The sequence below is a fragment of the Cygnus atratus genome, chromosome 3 (assembly GCF_013377495.2).
Source record: "Cygnus atratus isolate AKBS03 ecotype Queensland, Australia chromosome 3, CAtr_DNAZoo_HiC_assembly, whole genome shotgun sequence".
Taxonomy (NCBI): domain Eukaryota; kingdom Metazoa; phylum Chordata; class Aves; order Anseriformes; family Anatidae; genus Cygnus; species Cygnus atratus.
Window position 1 is genome coordinate 52530267 of NC_066364.1, and position 20872 is coordinate 52551138.

At 44.2% G+C, this 20872-nt stretch overlaps 1 protein-coding gene across 3 annotated transcripts in view; it reads left to right on the top strand.

Annotated features, from left to right (window-relative positions):
* Positions 1-5631: 5631 nt before the first annotated feature.
* The window catches only part of DCBLD1 (discoidin, CUB and LCCL domain containing 1), a 48816-nt gene continuing 33575 nt past the window's right edge, over positions 5632-20872 (top strand). The window contains exon 1 of one of the 3 annotated variants that reach the window (XM_035538984.2): positions 5632-5969. In XM_035538984.2, coding sequence (XP_035394877.2) covers positions 5723-5969 — 247 coding nt within the window. In that variant the 5' untranslated portion in view covers positions 5632-5722. The remainder of the gene's footprint in view (positions 5970-20872) is intronic. The other 2 variants (XM_035538983.2, XM_035538985.2) reach the window with 2 other exon arrangements.

Sequence of the window (20872 nt, forward strand, 5' to 3'; positions counted from 1 at the left end):
AATTGAATAGATGGGCTAGGTCTGTTGTAAAATGACTGATTTCAGCTATATCAGTCAATCGTTCAGGTCATGCTTGTATTTGTCTTCAGGTCTCTAAGCTCTTATTTGTATAGCTGGAGGTATAGTGGTCAATAAAACAGCACGTAAGCTACCCTCTATGGTACATATGAGAGTAAGAGTCACACATACAATATGAAAAATGGTTAAGCCCTGCTTACTCACATTCACCATCCATTACTCCACACTTTTGTTTGGTAAGAATTGGAAGAATATAGCTAGACTAATTACTGTCTTTATTAAAAAGGCATGTGATTCAAATGCAATTGGTCATTCCTGTAAGTGACCACTGGATTGCTTCATATTTTGCAGAAGTAATTCCCTGCTTTTCCTTGGATGTAGCCTCATAAATATGAGTAACTACTAAGACTACTTGTTTCTCATGGAGAAAAAATGCAGACTATGCAGATTCAGCTGTGAACTCCCCCTCAAAATCATGCTATAGTTTAAAATTACATACTACCTATGGATTAAAGGGGAAAAGTTGTAATGTTTTAAATGTGTGAGAGCTAATACCTTATAGAAACAGGAAAATTATTTTAAACATCCATAAAACACAATGAGAGCCTTGTCTCTGACAAATCGATCAAGGGTACTGCCAACTAGCAAGTTATAAAATAGTAGGCTCTGTTTTGACAAAGAATGTCATGAATCTTTAGATCATAATATTTTTCAAGGCAACCTTAAAACAATATGTTTAAATGAAAAGGAACATTCTGTCCCATATTTCTTGACAGGATTAAAAACGACAGCATGGCACGTTTGGTTGATTATCTTCAAAACCAGGATGATTAGAAACTTGATTTCATTTTGTCTGAAAGTAAGAAAAATGATGACACAAGACTGCCAAGCATCAGTGAGAAACTGCAAAATGTGTGGCAGTGGGACAAGCGATTACTCTTGAGCTTGATCTCATAATTGCATCATAAAAGGTGACAAGATTGGGTAGGTTACAGTAATTAAAGTGATGAAGGGTGCACATTCATCTCCTGTACGGCTCTCATTAGAGCTACACCCAACTGTTGTTGCAGTGAATGAGGCCCCGTATCCTCCTTAGCATCCAATTAGCACAGGCTCACCCTGGGCCACTGCTGGGAAGAGCCCTGCTGCTGCTGCTGCCGCTCCCGCCTGGGCAACATCTCTGCTGCTGAAAGTAATGAAAAAATGTCCTGAGGCCTGCTAGAGTTGGGTTTTCTCTCCTGGAGGCTGTTACCCAAATTGCCCCCACTTTCTTCTTCGGTGTTCCTATGGTCAGAGAATATTCTTGGTCCCTCCACCATGGTTTCTGCTCCCGGTGTCGTGGCACGATGCTGCTGCTATGGCTCCAGCTCAGTGTGGGTACAGGGGCCCATACCCATGCCAGTTAGGCTGTTTCTCCTCTCTGTTTTCTCCCATCTGATTTTTGCTTCATGTTTCCCTTCAAGTAATGAAGCACCCGGTTGCGGTAGCATTTGAGTTATTTGCTTAGAACTATTTGAAAAGAGATGTTTTCCTAAATCCTTCACCTCTGTGCAAGCATGCATTTTCACACCTGGAGATCTACGCTTGCACGGAGCAAGAAGGGAACCTGAGCTTCACCTGAGCCATGTCTGGCTCTGTCAGGGGGAGCTCAGTCCTGCAGTCTGCCACAGATGATAGAGATTTTTTTTTTTTTTTTTTTTTCAGCAGTGACAGTTACATGAATATCCAGAAGCCCAGGGAAGTACTGGAGATCAGCCCCCTCCAACTGGTTTAAGGGTATGCAGCCCTTAAAGCGGGGCAGTGGCGTACAGGTCAAAAAGTCTTTGCTGCTCTGTGAGCATGGCCTTAGCCTTCCACTGTTACTGGGATATTGTATGCAGTAAGTACTCTGTGTATCTGGAATATCTCAGTTATGTCTCTTGCTGGACTTTCTAAGCTGCGTCATGAAATGGCACTGATTTTGCTGTAGCCTAACCATTTTTAACAAGGAGGTCTCCCCGGATGTCATACACAAATCCTGAATCTAGCCACATCTCAGGCTTTTTCTTTATACGTTTCCTCTCCTGATTTTTTTAATGCAACCATAAAGTACACTTCCAGCAGAAGGCAGCACCTGGAAACACAGGGATTAGAGTATTTTGTTCTCAGCTTTATCCTGCAGCTCTATGACTATTTGCTCTGCACCAATGCAAATGCAAAACGTGCCCCATGTATAAAGACCGTTCAGAGGCCTCTCAATCTGCAAGCTATCTTTCTGCTAAATGACGAGATTAACATACCTCACAATGTCTAGAATTGTCCCTGCACTTTGTGATTTGTGACCTCGGGTCTGCTACACTTCATTGTGCTGCATGATTCCTCCCCCTTCTCCTGCACAGTCAGCAAAGAAAGCGCTTAAACTTCTGAGGAATGGGAACTTCCCTGTTAGCCATACAAAAGCAAGATTGCTCCACTAAGCTGAAACTTAAACCTCTCTTTGTAAATTAGTTCTTTGCCTTTTCTTTTCCCCCTAGAACAACTGTATGATGCTTTTGAAAGAAAGTATGTATACAGTGTCAAGCTTGCAAGATAAGCTTAGGGAAACTCCTCAGTGCTGTGCATTTCTCTTTCTTCCTCTGCCTCCTCCCCCAGAAAAAGCTACCAGCCTAACTCAAGCCCAGAGGGCACACAAGGCCTCATCAGATGCTTTAGGTCTGCTTGGAAGCAGCTCTTTCAGTGTGTTATATACAAGCATGTAATAGTATGTACCAAATATAGATAAGCAGGTAAATTCATGAAGCCACAGAGACTGTAGAAGTCTATGATTTTAACTTGAGTATGTCCCCAGCCCACCACCTTCTAAAGTGTTTTGTGCTGATTTTGTTCTGAAGTTCTGTCTTGCTGTTCATCCTGGGACTGGACATCTGTGGATGCTCATTGGTGGGTGCCTGCACAGTAAAGGTATACATATAAGGAATAGCAGATGAGATACACTATCCAGTTGTAGGTGACTCAGTTAATTACCAGTTACGGTAAAGACACAAAATGCTCCTAACATCCTTGGAAAAACTAACTGTAAAGGAAAAGAGTGTCCTCATGCTAAAAAAGCAGCTTGCCCACATCACTGGGTAAATCCTGTCTCTCCGAAGTTAAGTCAGTGTTAGTGAACAACATCAGTTGCATTAAGCTCTCAAGAAGTGATCCGCTGGGGAGTTTTCATGTTGTGAAGCACCCACTGAGTGGCATCCTCAAAAGATGTTAGCCAGGCTCCATGTATGCTTTCTTTCTGAATAAATCTTTTGCCTTGATTCAAAGTCCTTGCCTTTAAAACTGCATTTATGTAAAAGCTGGTTTTAATTCTCCTTCTCACAAAGGGAAGTTTGAAAAAGTATGCATAAACCTATGTAGTAATGTGATGGGGGTTACACAAGTCCCTGAATAATAGCTTTGAGAGCTATGTACTACTTCATTCATCTTAATGATTATTTAATCTTGGGAGCTGACAGTAAGTTCCTTGCCTACAGCATATTGAAAACTGACAGAGAGAGGGCATGATAAAGTAATGTGAATTTAATAGCAAAATAAATAATACAGAAGCTTCAGCACTGATTGCGTTATTCATTACCGTGCTGAAGTCGATAGGAAACCTGCGCTTCCAACACCTTCTGGAAGAGGTGTGGAGTTTCCTTCCACCTGAGCACTGAGCACATTCGCAACAGGAAACACGTGGCTGGAGCCCAGGGCCATGGGAAGACCGAGGAGACAGGCTGCCTGCCCTTCCTTCTGCAAGTGCTCTCCTGCACAGCAAACTCCTTCAGCAGTCATGAAAGGAAAACAAATACCGCTCCCAGGTATTTTATAACCCTAGTCTCCAGGGCGTGACTTATTGTTCCTCCACAAATTGCTGGAATAAAAATAACCATGAAGCAAATTATCCTCTAGCTATCCTTCCCAGAGGGTATTGCCAAGCCTCCATTGCCCGGGAGAAGGAGAAAGCTTCCTTTCCCGGCATCTGCCAACCCACCTTCCTTCTCCCTGACAGGTGTGACAGGCAAAAGGTGACAGGCAAACACTTCTTTGGCCTTCTAAGGCTGCTTACCTGCCTGTATCAACTACCAGGGTCTGCTGAGAGCTCGGTACCGGCAATATTATCTGCAAGCATCATGGCAGGGGTTTTTGCTTATTAAATTACACAAGATCACCAGACCTGGTTTATTGCAACACTGCATCCCTGAGGTGACTTGAAATTGACTTTGCAGGGTGGTTTTTTGCATATATTTGTCATAGCACTTAACAAATATAATTGCAACTAAAGCCTGGCCCTATTATGAAAGAACATATTCTAGCTCTCAGTCGATGGAATGCAAATCAGTGTAATTCCCAGTACAAATCCATGTGTGAGTCACTGGTTTTGATGGCCCACCAAAACTGATATAAACCAATGTATGCTAGGATGTTGTTATATTGCTTTTCAGTAACTGCAACTCATTCAAAAGTAGATGCTGCAGAGGATGTATCACTGTGTTATTTGTTTCCTCTCCCTGGTGTTTTCATTCTGTTGAGTCTCATCCGTAGGTTTTAAAACAATATTTGGTATAGGAGAAGCTATTTTCTATAACCACAATGGTTTTAGAATCATAGGACCACAGATTGGTTTGGGTTAGAAGGGACCTTAAAGGCCATCCTGTTCCAACCCCCTGCCATGGGCAGGGACACCTCCCACTAGACCAGGCTGCTCAATTCTGCATTACCGGGTTTACCAGTTCTGTGTTATTTTTCAGTTCAGACTTGAGGCTGTCACAGAGTTGGGCTTTCTTGCCCCTTTCCATCCATAATCTCTCTCATTTGTATGGATCTGTTCCTGATGATCTGCAAGACGAATCCAGGAACAGGCCCCTTGCATCCACATGAACACAGCCCTCTTCCAAATTCTCTCAGCCTTCAGCTCCTCTAGGCGAGGCACCCACCACAGCCTCCATGGTTCAGCCACCCCAACGCTGGCACTCGCTGATGAGGTCCAGTGAGAATTCTTCAAAATTGCTGCAGTCATGAACACTCTGCCTTGCGCCAGGTCTAATGTTTAAGTCTAGACTTCAAACCCTCCTTTGTAAGGAAGGGGTAAGTCTTGAGTACTAAAAATCTGTGTTAAATTCATGTATATAAGAATGTAATGTACTGGGTAAAAAACGTGCCTGGTAACATATGTATAACGCGCCAGTTAGGAAGTTAAAAAACAGACACTACCATTTGCGAAACACGAGCTCAGCTGGTATAAAGGTTATAGGCTTGACCTTCCCTAAAGTACTGTAGGAGCTAGTAACCACCGGCTGTCTAGGACTCCAGGTGGGTTGCAAGTGGGCTGCTTCTGGGGGGCCAGCAGCCGCCTCAGCAGCGCACGGGGCCGCCCCCCACCTGTGCCACAGGTCCCCCCCTGGGGCCGGGCAGGTCGGGGGGGGTTAGCTTGTAGGCGGCGAAAAGCACCGGCAGGGGGGAGAAGCAGCCCCGGGAGGGGGCAGCGGGGCTGGCGGGAGGAGGAGGAGGAGGAGGAGGAGGAGGAGGAGGAGGAGGAGGAGGAGGCGGCAGCCCGATGGGAAGGGCGGCGCTGCCCCTTCTCCCGCTTCCTCTCTCCACCCCCAGCCCGGGCAGACGGCGGCAGCGCTGCAGCGCGGCTCGGGGGGGGGCACCCGGGCGGCCCCTGCTCCTGCTCAGCACCTGCGGCAGAGGGATGCGGGGGGGCGGCCGCCCACCTCGGCGGACAGGCGGGCCGGCCCCGGGGCCGCCCCGGCTAGGAGGAGGAGGAGGAGGAGGTGGAGGAGGAGGAGGAGGAGAGGAAGAGAAAGGAGCGGGAGGGAAGCGGGGAAGTTGTGCCGGAGCCATGAGCCCCGCCGGGGGGGCGCGGACCGCCCCCTCGCTGCTGTTCTCGCTGCTGCTGGGAGCCTCGGCCCCGCTCTGGCTGCGGGCGGAGAAGCTGGGTGAGTCCGGGGGCAAGGGGCGGCCGGGGGTGTTCGCCCCCCTCCCGGGAGCTGGCAGCTGCCTTCGCCCCGGGGAGAGGGTCCAGGGGGCGCCGGGGGTCCGGGGGGGACCGTGGGCTGCGCGCAGCTGACCCGGTTAATCCCCGCCGCCTTTATCCCCGCTCTGAGGAGCTGCGAGATTACGGCGGTAACCGGCCTGAGGGCGAGCGCGTCCTCCCGCTTCCCTCGTCCTCCGTTAGTCGGGGGGGGGGTTCCTCGTGGGTCTCCTCTTCTTTTCTTTTCCCGAAGTCACGGCAGCGGGGAAAAGTCCCCGGCAAGTTGGAGGCGCGGCGCCTGCGGCCCCGGGGGCGCCCGGGCTCGGCACCGGCTCTGATCTGGCACTGACGGCGGGGATGGGATGGGATGAGGATGAGGATGGGGATGAAGATGGGGATGGGGCTGCTGCAGGGGCCGGAGCCCATTCCCGGTGCCGGCTGCCCCCGCCCCGCAGCCCGGGCTGCTCACCTGCAGCCTCGCAGGGAAGAGCAGCGCCTGCTCTGGCCGAGACAAAGTTTGGCTGGGATTTCGCTGGGATCCCGCAGCTTGGTGAAACGAGGGCCCGGGAGCTGCTCTGTTTGCCCTCTGTTTGCGTGCGGCTCGCAGTTGGGCTTCTTGTGTGAATTGCGAGGACGGCTGGCTTTTGCTGCGGGGGAATTGCGAGCTCCTGGCTGTGGCACTGCCCGGCCCGGTGCATCCATCTTAGAGGAGTTCACTGCCAGCTACTGCTAAAATAGTTAGTGCTGGAAGTTAGGCGTAGTAATGAGCCTGACAGCACATTTCAGGTAAACCGATAGTCCCCGTATCAAATCTGGCTGCAAATTCCAACACCCGGTGCTGTGGGTTAGCGTAGCATCCAGGCACTGCCACAAAGCATTTTGTTTATGCTGATTTATACCTTTTTTTTCCCCTAACTTCCTAGTAGTGGGGATTTCTGATACAAATCTCCACTGAAGGGAAAAATTGGTATGAGCAGAGTGACCTTTCCACTTATCAGCTTCATGCAATAGCTTTTTTTTTTTTTCCTCTTGAAACTTTGCTGTTCTATCCTCAATATATATTTCCTGATTTTGAGACTCCAATTTGATATGTTCTGGGAAACAGGGATGGAACAAAAAACTTCCCCTCTATCCATCCATGTTCTGTTGTGGTGGTGTGTTTTTTTTGCCTCCTCTTGCACCGATGTTTTGTCATGATGACCTCAAGGACAAAGTCATTTGGAGAGTCAGTAAGTTTGCTGAGATTTCTGGGGGTTTTAGTGCATGCAGTGGCACTTAAGCAGCAATTAAGCATGACTCCAACTCCTTGTCTGTATTCCAAAACTGGGTGGTAAAGGCGCCTACGTTGTTTCTTACGTTCAAAATGTTTCTACTATCAAACCAACAGCACAGAAACACAAGTCCTAAGACAACCAGGTAAAACGTATTGCTAAACTCAGTTTTACAAGATAGCCTGCCCCGTGTCTAGAGAGCGGAAGAGATTTTGACCCAAATCTTCCCTTTCTCCTTAGGGGGGGGCATTATTCTACTTGTTTGTTTATTGATATTGCCCTATAAATTAGGGGCTAAGTGTTCTGCAGCCGCACCAGTGGAGAGAGGAGATAAGGATAAGTGGAGACAAACTTCCTGTTACACAAGCTTCTTGACTTGACTTAAAAGTTGTAATGGAGCACGAGAAGTGCCAGAGTGAATCAGGCCTGAGTTTCAGCTAATTCTGAATCTTGTCACCACTGGTGTCTCCCACCAGCTGGTTCACAGACAGATGCACCAGTTTAAATATATTCATTTAAATATATATATATATTAAATAAAGTAGCGCAGTTTTCTGTCATCTAATGAACTGGCTGTGCAATCTGCTTTTTTTCCTGACCAGAACCTACAGATAACAAGTTCACGTGTCTTTTCAGTCTATCCTGAGGGATGCTACAAAACAGGGATGAAGCTGCCATCATATCTTCTGTTCTTTTAAGTCTTAAATTGGGGAAAGGCCCCTTTTTCATTGCGACATTGTTGCTTCATAGTGTAGCTCATACTGAGGTGACTGTGCAGAGCCTCTGTGTCAGCTCTTTTTCTGCTCATGTTAAAGATGTACATTGTCTGAGGACATCTATGAAACACAGCATTTTGTTGTTCATAGACTGATGACAGGAAAGGCCAAGTGATTAGGGAACTGCTTTTAATTAAAACATATTTGTGAGCTTAGTACATCTTACCTGGGGACAAATGTCATACCTATGACTGTGCATGAGTGATAAAATAACTGTGGGATTTATAATAAAAGAGAAAATAAGCACATTTTAATTATGCTGTATGCTGATCTTGACTTCTCTTGTGGTTTCACTTGCCAGTTCTTTGCTGACAACCACAGATTATACCTTGTTCCCTACCTGCCCAGCCTCACACAACCATGTCCTGGTGTCCCTTCTCAAGGTCTCCTTCCAGCAGGTCAAGACCAAGGTAGAAGGGAGGCAGATCTCAACATGTTACCTTTGCCTTTCACCATTCTCCAGTCTTCTGGTCTCACTGAGCAGGAGACTGAAAGATGTAATTTTGGGCAGCAGGTACTTAAATCAGAGTCAAATCTGAGTCTTCCTTCTTCAGAGTTTTAAGTAATCTTCTATTACATTTCTTAAGCAAATTCTGGCCAGTTGGATTTAAAACCAATCTGTGGGTTGGTTATTTGTAGGAAGGCATATAGGCAAGGGGGATTTCACTCTATTAAGAGCAAGACTGAAGCCACCACTCTTGGTATAACTCATTTATTTTCACATCAAATAAGGCACGACAGTGACACTAGCTAATGTGGGATTTGCAGATCAGCATCCAAATGTGAACTTTGGTTGCAGTGTTTCTGGGTCTGTTGACGGTTGCAGCCAATGCTCAGCTTTTTCGCATAAATTGGGAGAACTTAGGGGCAGTAGGCTTTTGAGTCAAGGCTGTTACTTAATGTGGTAACAGTGTATGCAGTAATTATGAGAGAATATGCCTGTTCTCAGGGACTTGCACAAAACACGTACTGAAGAATATTGGTGTGATAATGCTAATCCAGTCTGCATACCCATTTCCAGCAGTTTGCAATGCAGATAAAGATGAATCTTTCTTGTATGCACACACCCCACACCCTCCACAGTTTCTACATATAACCGATTGGTAAATTTTTCAGTTTGTTTGCATTTTGTCCTTATGTCTACTTCCTTCCTTGGCTCCCTCTGTGTCACGTTGTGAATGCTGACTAGAATCGCTGAAGACGGAGGCAACAGTTTTCCGGTTGCAGTTCATAAGTGCTGTGTATACCCACTACATGAAAACTGCCATGTTTTTAGTTGCACAGGCTTTGCTATAAATAGCTGTAAGCCCTTTATATGTACTTCTCTTTAGGTTACCAGAGGACATATTTCAAATGAAATCAGAGACAGGGAGGCCTCTGGGAGTCTCACTGGCAAAGGAGGGAGGAAAAAGATGCCTTGGGAAAGCTCTTCCCTGAGCTATCTGCACATGCACATAACATGCATGGCTGTTGAATAATATTTCATACAAATTATATGTTGATTTGCATATGCAAAAATACATTAATTTGTATTTATGAGACCATGCCACCTATAGTCCACTGGAGCTATGTGTTTTGCACAGTAAAAAATAGCTTTAAAAACACCATGTTTGAGGATGCTTACACTACATAGAGATAGCTGAGGTACCTTCTCAAAGCCATTTTGGGCACCAGAAGTATGACAGTTTAGAAAGTTCACCTGAGACAACACACCATGCTGAGAAGCGTGCTCCTGACTGGTGGTGTGCGCTGAAGTCCTCAGTGTAGACATTGCTGGAGGTTTGGGGCTGGCTATATCGTATCAGATGCTCTCCTGTGGCATGTACTCGTCAACACATGGGTTTGCACCATCTGTTAAGAACAAAACAAGCCAGACAAAATCAAAATAAAATCCTTCTGACTGAATTCAGTGGAATGGCATTGGATCCCAACTATCTGCAATAAAAAAGAAAAATAAATAAAAAAAAATCTTAATAGCAGTGCATAAGAATAAGCACACAGCTTCCCCAGAAGGCTTAATTAGAATTACCACTGGGATTAGGAAACTTCAAACTGGGACAATCCACTAGTGATGTTAAAATAAAAATAATAATATGTTAAATTAAAAAAAAAAAAAAAGTAATGTCTTGACTAATTTTAAGAGTATGAAGATATCTTCATTTATTCTGAAAGCAAAAATTATGAATTATCTAATTAAACCCGTTTTGTCTGTGAAAAATGTGTGAATGCTAAAGCCATGTTTCCGAGGTCTACTAGACACTTGCACATAGGGAGGCTGCCAGTAGTTAGAATTTTTTATGCTGTGTAATTAAGCCCACGAGCTGAGAGCACTACTAGAAAGGTAAGCATTCCCTCTTTGCCTGCCTCTTCTTTAGAAAGAGCTAGGACACGCCTCTCAGGAGTTTCCTTCCAAGATAGAAAGGTTTAGTTTGGTGGTGATGGGACTTTCTCATCCTTGCTGACTAGCACTTCCAGTCTCAGAGCGACCTTGCTCGTTATTTCCATTTCCCTGGTGGGATGGGGTTGCTGCCTGGCCGCAGCAGCTGCCTGTACAACAGCCCCACGCCGCTGCTCTGCGTAGGCAGAGGAAAGCACAAGCCCATTCAGCCCATATTCTCTCTGCTCATCTCCAAGGAGCTCCAGTAAAGGTGTTTTTAAACACCCTGAAGAAAGACAGGAGAATAAATGGGGAAGGCAGAGCAGGTCAAAGCTAGAAAGGCAGATCCATAGCTTCCTCCAGAGCAGGTTCTTTGTTTTGGTATTTAGTATCACATTTAGGCTCAAGCTGCTACTGTAATTGTAGTAATTTCATCAGGCAGTTACAAGTTTGTTGTATTATTCCTCCACCCCACCTTTAGCAGAGCTCCAAAATGTTGCTCCTTCCCTCAGCTGCCGCAGAAACCTTGTTTCCATCACAGTTTTAATCTGCGATGTTCAAGTTTCTGGCATTCCCACCGCAAATTGTTCAACAGTATTGGATTTCAGTCTAACGCTTTGACATTACAGTTGGAAGTCATGTTGATGTCATCTTCCAGATGTTCATGTCTACTGAATAAAAATTGTGTTTATTTGCTTTATTTCAAATTACAAAAACACATGGGGAGTTCTGGATGTGATCTCTCGTGCTATACAAAGGCCCATGTGTCCTGTAAGAAATGAAACAAACCTTTTCTTCATGGAGTAGTAAGGAGAGACCTCAAAACACTGGAAACATAGGTGGGTTTCTTCATCTATCCAAACAGAATCACTTTGTTACGTGGCTGAGCCTTGTTGTTGCAGCTGCACAGAGTAGAAACGTGCAGCTTCTTGAAACCACTGACATCTATTTTACTCAGGTGCCATACCAGTACCGTGGTGGAGGATTGCTTTGACTTAACAGTCAGACATTCTTCCTTTGCAAAACAAGCTTGGAATAAAAAATTAGTCAATTTTATCCTCTGAGTATGAAAAAATATATCCAAACCTGTGAAGTAAATTCAAAGATCCTGAGGGTGCCCCTCCACTGGGAGGATTTAGCAGCAAGTTCCAGAGCTAACACCAGAGACATTGCCCTCCATCCACATTGTCTCAGCTTGCTCCCAAAGCCAGGGTTTTGTATTATCCCACGCTTTCCATGTCAGGGAAGGAAGAATTAAAGTTGAAATGCCTTGGAGCCATAGTCTGTGTGCCCACACTGAGTGTTTTAAAACAGAATTTCTGCAGGTAAGCTGTAATATGAAGTGTTGCGTCACGAATGATGAGAACCTGGGCAGTCAGAACTGTCAACATTTTCAAGCCCAAGGAGTCAGCTTTTGCTGATCTATTAGTATTTTATCACAGGTAGAAGAAGTATAGTTAAACTTGTCCATAAAACACGTACCTGAGAACTTACTGATTTTCAGCAAGTGCTAATGCTTGTGCTTTGAAAATGAATCTCCTCTTTTTTAGAAGAAATTAGTTCCCTTTGTTCTCTGGGTGGAAAGCAAAATAATGTTTTATCAAAATAAATTAGTGTCTGAGCAGTTGCACTGAAGTATTCACTCTTAAGGTGAGTGAAAAATTGCGTACCTTTCTGCCATACACTGTTTGAAAACAGGAGAACAAGACTGGGGCTAATCAAAAATAAATGCATAAATAAAAAAAAATCCAGTCAAATAAAAAGAAAATATGGAGTTGCAGTGTAAGTAGTGTACACAGAGTGGTATAAAAACACTCTCTTGTGCATTGTTTTTCACTTCTATTTGCAAATACATTTTACACAATCTCATATTAACAAGTCACAGAAGACTGAAAGTGGAAGAAATGGTGCTGTGGTTCATACACAGTGTCACAACCAGTAATGTAGTACTTACATAATACCATGGCTGGTAAAATTTTTATGTTTAAAATTTGAAATACAGTTCACACCAACTAGATGTAACCACAGCAAACCAGGGAGACCACAACATTTCATGTTTTACTGAGATGCTGAGTGTACCGTTCTGGTTAATGCCTTGATGATGAGTATCAGGCAGGCTAGTAGCATGGGAATGCTGAAAGAAAACGTTTCTCACCTTCAGTGCTCCAGGTCAGAAGCCTGATGTACATCTTTGATCGTAGATGTGTCTTAGTTCAGTTTTGCTGCCATTTCTGCTAGAGTTGTAGGGGACCACTTACTGTTTGAATGCAATAATTATGGTAGAAAGAGCTGGTTTCCTGTAAGTTAAACAAGTCAAAAGGCAAAGCAGAAAATTGAGTCTTGTGAATAAATGGCAATTATTTTCCCTCACAAACCAATTTTCTCTTGAGATATTTAGTAACTTATACCTCGTGGATAAAGTAGGATTTACATAATTTGCTTTGACAGAAGTAGTGTGCTTTCTGTTGTCCTTTCAATCACATATCACAACAAATCACATATTCAATCTAGTCATACAAGCAAAAGGAAGTGAATGTGTGATTGTGCTAGTAAGTCAGGACAGGTATGATTTTAAGAAAATCGACCCACCTTAATCAATGATAAATATCAGTCTTTCCTGGCTTGTATCACACTAACAAGGGAGCTGCATATTAAAAACAAAAGGTGGTGGTGGTGGGGTTTCGTCCTATCACGTTCAGACATTTGCTCTTACCCAAATTAAAGTTGTTGTGAAATCTTGCCTTCCCACCTGCTACCTTAACTGGAACAGCTCTGCTTCAGCCTCTTTTTAACCTGGTGTCTCCGAGTTTCCTGTCCCTGTGGGTTTGCCAGTACTTACCATGGCTGTGAATATTCCTATTTCTGTGCTACCCAATATTCGAGTTTGGCCCTGAGCTTGCAGCATATGTTTCCCACACAGTCCTAGTTCAGTGCAATATACTGTAAGTTAATCTCCAGTAAAGCATAGCAAAGAGAAAAACCTAGGAGAAAAAAAAAAAAAAAAACAGATGGAGAAAGTAGAGCAACCAATTTGCATATATATGATATGTCTCTCAGTTAAGATTAGCATTTCCTACTTTGCCTGAAAAGCCCTTAATAGAAATCCAACTGCATATTTGCCCCACGTTAGGGGAATCAGAGAAGGTGCCCTGATAGTAGAAGAGCCCCACCAAACCCAGTGGGGCCAGCATGGGGTAGTGGGAGCTCCGTTTCCCACTTTGTCCCTGCTGCACTGCTGCAGTATTGTGGGCAGAGGGATAGGAAATAAATGCCTGCTTGTGGGATATTTATTCCCCATAGCCATTACAGTCCTGGAGCTTCCCCAAGGTCCACTCTACATGAGTGGCTGGTGGAGGAGCATGACCACATTCCCACTTACTAACAGTCCTCCGAGGTTCCTTCTCAGTGTGCAGCTACAACCAGTGCTTGGGCAGTGAACCAAGTGCTTGTGCCTTCTCAGCATCTCTGCATTTGAGGATGGACACTTTAATGTGGGGTCCATGTATTTTCAGGTGGGCAGATGTTTGTTGGGAAATAAAAAACCAACTTCTATCTTGAAAAATGGAACCCTACACTTGTGATTCCCCTGAAGCATCCATAAATATGTAGATCCATTCTCACATCTGTTCCCCAAAACTCACAGTGTAATAAAGTGTTGAGGTGATGAGTCACAGCAATATGCCACATTCGTAAAAGAAAGGCATTGATAAATATTATATGCAGCTATGCAGTGAATAAATAAATAAATAAGTAAAAATCTTTTTTGTTGCAGCAGTTAAAAGGCATAGAGAAGTTTCTCACACCCACAGGCTCAAGATTGCTGTATTTAGAATGCTGAAAAGCAAATTCCAGTGCTGAAACTCGCTTCTCTGTAGGACTACATTTGGGTACACTGCCTAAGTCCTGGAAGCAGTGACTAAAACATGCTTATTTTTGACATGTACTCTGGTACTGTTTGTCTTTCACAGATTGTGATGGAACCAGATAGTCGTCCTGAAAAGCAAAGGCAAGCCTCTTTTGCTACTACTTCTGAGTATTCGATAGAAGCAAAGCAAGAGAACTGTATGATGCTATTTTAATTTTTGTATAAACCTTGTCCCTTACATGTTGCACGATCTTGTTCTTTACGGAATGCAGCAACTTCTTAATCCTGCGTCTTCATAAATAATTTATAGGAAAGGCACTATCAAGGCTGTAGCTGCAGTTTTCTCTTTCTGGTACTGTAATTTCTAGGGTAATCTGAGTTTTCTTGTCACTTACTCTCATGCATAGTTGTAGCCAGGTAGTGCTAGGCTTCATCATGACACAAGTACCCAAGATGTATATTCAGAGGACATGGCTGGTCTCCAGAAAGTTAATTGTTTAAGTGACAAAAGTAATCAAATCTTCATGTATACAGAGAAACTGGAAGGGTTTCAGCGTGTGAGTTTCTAGTTCACATTTGTGTTAGTTTAAGTGAAACTTATTCTATTCCTTGTTAAGGTTGCGAGCCTGAATGCTAAGTATAAAGTTGCCTCTTTACTGAAAAATGGTTTCCTGTTGATAGAAGAAATTGCTCAAAAGGAGATTTCTGCTTTCTTTTTACATTTTAGCAGCTAAATAAATGAAAGCTCCGGTCTTGAGAGACTTTCATCTCTGCAAACTTCTGCAAATGTGAGAGCTTTCTGGGGTAGTAAAGGCTGCCCACGTTGTTTGTGGCAATCCATTGAAGTACTGCCATGTAGGTCAGCACAGCTATAAGGATTTCCCTAGCTACTGCTAACTGTTGCTAAAAAAACTACCTAATTTTGAAAAATGGTAATATGGTTGGAAGCTACTTTGTTATATAAGGAATATAAAAATGGTTGTCAGTTTTGTTGTTGTTGTTTTTTAAATATACTTGATGATGGCAATCCAACTGGTTACCAGAATGACTTCTTACATGTCTGAGACAGGGCATCCCCCGAGGCTGGTTGCAGGAAAGCCAAGGGGAAAGCCAGCCCCTAGCCACTGCCAAATGCCTGGGGGGGCGATCACAGCTGGGCGCATGGGAGGATTCTGTGATTTATAGAACTGCTGTGGAACCAATTTGAGATCATTTGCTGCATTCTCATTCCTACTTTAAGAGAGACATTACAGTAAATAATGTCTGTGAGGAGGAGGGAAAAACACGCTGTGGTTTGTTTGACCTCCTTCTCCTTTTGCATCCCTTTGAAGTCAGTAAGTAAATAATTTGGGCTACGAAATCAGCACTCTACAATGTTCCTTTGTTTCTTCTGCTGCTCTACCTTCCCTTCCTGCCCTCAGCCCCCCTCCCAGCACTCCCCACCTCCCGCTTGGTTAGCTTTGGCAGCAAAATGAGTGTTGTGAGGGACAGCTGCAGCACAGGGGTTAAAATGTTTCCTGGGGACCCTATGGAGTCAAACAAATGAGAATGCAATTCAAAGAAAAAGTTTACACCATATTTATTATTCCATCTGCAATAGGGCATACTGCAAAGCGGGGGATTTCTTTCCTTGAAAAGATTAAGACTGATTTAAAGGCCATGGAAGATTGCGGTCATTGTTTTTTCAGATGATTATAGACTTGCCTTAATTTCCCGTAGTTTCTTTCATCATTTGAAATTCTCTTTGCAGTCTCCACAAAATGCTGTGAAGAATCTGAAGCTGGACTTCTGAAAAAAAGAAAACACTGCTGTGGATTTTTATATACTTTTTTGCAGACAGGACTCAGCCAGCTGCTCCACTGGCGTCAATGGCATCTGGGTGTCAACGCCACCAGGGAGGCAGTGTGGAGGGCTGGCGATGCTCACCCACACAGAAATGCCTCAGGCCCACGATGTTGCCCTGTGTTTTTGTTAGCCGCTTGAGCCCATTGCCAGGAAAAGCAAAGAGGTCTGAGATTTTTGTTGTTCTCTGGAAAAGTGACAGGTTTAGGTCTTGATTCTGTGGTGACCTCTCTCTTCCATTGTAACGGCCCAGTAAAGAGCTAGCACTCCTCACTCAGGTTTGTTGGTGGAGAGGTTAGAGGTGAAGTGCTTAACTCCGAGCCTCACTTGATCACTCACAGAGTGGTGAAAGCACAAACCCACTTTCATTTGCAGTGTGCATGCTTCTGTAAGTGACAACGGTCGTAGCAGATGTATGGAAAATTAATATGTTGTTAAGACTGCATCAGTGGTTTGGGTGGCATCTGGCAACAAATCTTGTTTTTCTCCTGGTCTTTTCTCCTATCCCATGTGATCAGGGAGGGCACAGGTCTGACTGGAAAGATTTGATTTCTTATTTAGATATTCATCTGCTTTTATGCATAACTCAAATCTTTCAAACATGGGCACAGAACTCTTTCTTGACAGTTATTACTGCATCTTTTAATAAGTTGGGGTTATTACCTCAGGGAAAGCAACATGGAAGATGAGCTGAATCTCATGTCTCCATGTGGGGATTATCGACAAAGCCCCGTGCTCAGTTCAGTGACATTTTCTTTGCTTTGGCTGCTACAGGCTGTAGCTCTTCAGAAAATGCTGATTTTTGGCTGAACCCGGAATATAGGAACTGGCAGAGAAGCTCCATGCTCTCAGGAGCAGGAGGAATGGGAAGGAAGAGGACAGGCCAGCAGCTCTGCACCCAGGACTCCATATGGGCAGGGGAAGGTGGGGAGATGGTGCTCAATTTGCCCCGAGCATCTCTGTGAAGGCGGAAAAGGCAGGCAGCCAGACAGGGAGAGATGAGGCAGAGAGGGAAATAAGGCTGGTTTGGGGGTCTTCATTGCGGTGAGAAGGCAGCCAAGGGCAGGGTGGCATTGGGAGTCAGTAACCGGGAGAGAAATTTTTGCGCCCAGAGGGGCGGCGGAGCATGCGGGCCCAGCCGTGTGCCTGAGCACGCTTGGGAATAGAACGTATTTAGCACTGGAGCGAGGCCAAGCCGGTTATTAATTGCTTAGTGAATGTGAATCAGAAGGATGAAAAAGGCAGCTGTTTTCTGCCAGGACATTGTAGCAGCGCTTCTGAAAACATGCTTTGATATCATGCCTTGTAACGATTTTGTAGTTGGCGGTATAAACATCGTTCAATAAAAGCTGCAGCGCATGAAACCTTCCTACAGCAGGCATTTGAGAACAGTAACCTCTTCCCTAGTGCAGGGGGCAGTGCTCCGAGCCCATGGACAAAGGCACTGTGTGCACCTCCTGTGTGTGTGGGCCACGGGTGGGTAAGCCCAGGGGCAAGAGGGGCTCAGCCCACAAGCTGGCCTTTGGGAAGAGACAGGAGCAGGGAGGCATCCAGGTGATTTAGGATGGCAGGAAGGTGCCGTGAGGAACCGGTGTTATTTTCAGAGCTCTTCAGCTCTGCTGCTTCTGGGACTGCCACCATTTAGTGAAAGGCATCCCCTTCCCAGCCACAGTTCCTGGGGCAGCTCATGGTGCTGGGTCTCATTCATGAGCACGGGTTTCATCACTGATGTCCCTCTGGGGCAGGGGACCCTCCTGCTCATGAGCCGGCCACCATGGCCAGGCCCAGCCCAGACATGGCTTCCCTGGGGATACTCCCTTCACCTTGTCCCACGCACATCCACCATGCAGGCATCCAAGTGGAAGAAATGCTACCACCCATCAGCACATCCCCTCGCCCTCTCCACAGAGGTAGCGTGGCCCACGTCTTGATGTCCTCTGGGGGAGCCGAGGCTGGATTTTACACGTACGCGTTACTCTCAGCAAAGGCAAAGGGCAAGCAGGGGGACCTGCTTCTGCAGCAGAAGGTGCTGGTTGTGCCTCCCAGTCCTGGGGGAGGTATTTCCATCATCTCCCACAGGAGACTATTTTTATCTTCATGGTAAACAGTCTTAATTCCAACGTTGTGTGATCTTTTGTACAACCTGAGCGTAGGCCAACAGGCGGGCGCCCTCAATCCAGAGGCTGCGATCTTGATCTCGATTCAAATGCCCGTGGGAACACAGTTTACAAAGCATGTTTGATGTGCTTTTAGTAACTTCTGGTGCTGAGGAGAGATTTTATTAAATCTAAGCATGTTTAGACTTTCTGGCTGCTGAATACCTTGTGCTCAAATATTTTGCTTATCTCGAGTCCAGTGGGAAGCAATGAAACCTGGATGTCTGAGGCAAGGCCATCAACTTCTTGCCAGATGGGGTGATAGAAAACAGCACCCAAAAGCAAAGCTAAATGAAAACTGGGTGTTAACAAGAAACCCTACATTGAACTGACCGGTTAAATACACATCTTTCCAGCCAGAAGAGCTGTGCCTATAGGAAAGAATGTGACATGAGAAACTGGAACTGTAGTTTTAATAAGGACAAGCAGTTGGATTTAAAACTCAATGTATTTGAGGTTTGGCCAATGCATTTCTACTGAAAAACAAAATTTCATGTAAAAAATACCAATAAGAACAAAACTAATGATAGCCTTATTCACATTTTTTATTTGAAAATATGAACAGGAGTACAGGGATACATCTTGAATTCCTTTCAGTTTGCCTCCATTTCTGAGCCTTTGGTTTATAGTGGAGTTATACATTATACATTTTTTTCTGCATTTAGTCATTAAATCTATTTGAATTAGCAGATCCTGAATTTTATTCTGCCTTGCCCCTATACCTTCAGACTCCTTCCCTGGAGTGCATTTTCCAGTAAATTTCATTGTAACTTTTTTTTTCCCTCTTGTAATCCGGCTGTGAAATTCAAAATGTAGAGCTGGAGTCAGAAGGGATAGTTACTAGGACTTGGCCTGACTTTTTGGACATTGCTTCAGTTCTTTTGGCAGATGAGCTTTTGCCGTGACCTATTCCTTTGAGGGAGCAGGCAGAGCAGAGGCAGTGAGGGATGTTACAGGTGCAAGATGATGCTGTGCTTGCCTCTCATCAGCTGGAGTGCTTGAATGACTGTGCTATCTACATCGCACGAGTGAAAAGTTGGAAAATAGCAAATACGCTTTCTTAGTTCTAAAGATGTTCTGGTCTTAATACATTTGAATGCTGACTCACAGACAGATTTTTAGAAGGGAGTTTCCCTGGGGACCAGACCTTGTATAACCTCGAAAGAGGGGGATGGCAAGCTGAGGTCTCTACAGTTTTGCCTGTACACTTTCTGCAGAAATACAGTGCTCTGTGACCTGTACAGTTGTCAGCGTCTCACCATGAGAGTGACATCTCTTCAGCTTTTTTAGGAGAGTTGTACCATAGAGGATCCTTGGGATTTTACTGAGGTGACACAGGCCAGAATGTGACCCAGTGAGATGAAGGCAATGCAAACACTGGATTTTTAGTTCTAAGGAGTTCATCCCCATGACATTCTGCTGTGGATGTATAACTTTCTTTTCCTTTTGTTTTCCCTTTTCCCTCCCCAATGAGTACAAGTAGCAAACCAAGACTACAGACTGCAGTCACTTTACTTTCATAAGCCCAATTAAAATAAATGCTTACAGTTAGAAATGTGGTTAAAAAAAAAAAAAAAAAGCCATGGGCAACTCTTTTTTGCTACACTGGCAGCAGGATTGTCCTGTTTTCTCCTGGAAGTGATCTGTTTTTATGCTGCCTGGACCTCCCCAGACTTCTCTCTGGATCAAGAAACTTGACAGCCTATGTGCTGTGTTGCTTCTTACATTTTAATTCCTGATGCAGAAAGTTTCCATTAAAAAGATGATTTTCTCAAGAGACCAGTTTGCCTTTCATCTTTAGCATTTTCCTATGTGTTCTAAAATCAATAGAGCTAGGATAACAAACTTTAACAACAGCTATTTTTTCAAGCATATGAACATAAAGATCTGAAAAAACATATTTAATGTGTTTTGTGGTGATACAATTTTGGATCTGTCTTCTATTCACCTCTATTCCAAGCATGAACCTTTGACAGAATTAAATAGCAGGCAACAAAGCTAGAAATAATGGTAAAGCTTCAAAATAAATGCTCTTGCCTGTGAAAAAGCAGTTGAGTGAGTTGCATGAAATGGCAGTGTAATTATATAGTAGTTAGTCAAAGTTTGATAGCTTGGAGCTTATCTTTGCACAGCATGCCACTTTCCCCCCAGTCCCCAGTATGGTACATTTCCTTATCAATACTTCATTTCTAGTTGTTTACCTTTAAACAATCTTACCAAATCTTAAGTATGTTCCTCCATGTGATTGTGGAAGGAAATTCAGGTAGTAATTAAAATGGCCAGGTCAAAACAATTTAACCAAAACATCCCTGAAAGTAAAATTCTGGGTAAAGTAAACATGAATTCCCAGCTCTTTGGGATTCTCTGTTTTAACACTTTTAGGATTAGTATCAATTTTGTAGTGATAAAGGGTAACAGAATATAAGACTCCTATGAAAAGAGTGTCTGTGCCCTAACTGACCTAAACCTGAGGACTGCTACATAGATATTGCACCAATTCCACTGTTGAGATAGTTTTCATTATTTGAAAGATTCAGCAGAATGAAATGACTTTAGCTTCAATATATAGATTTCACATTAC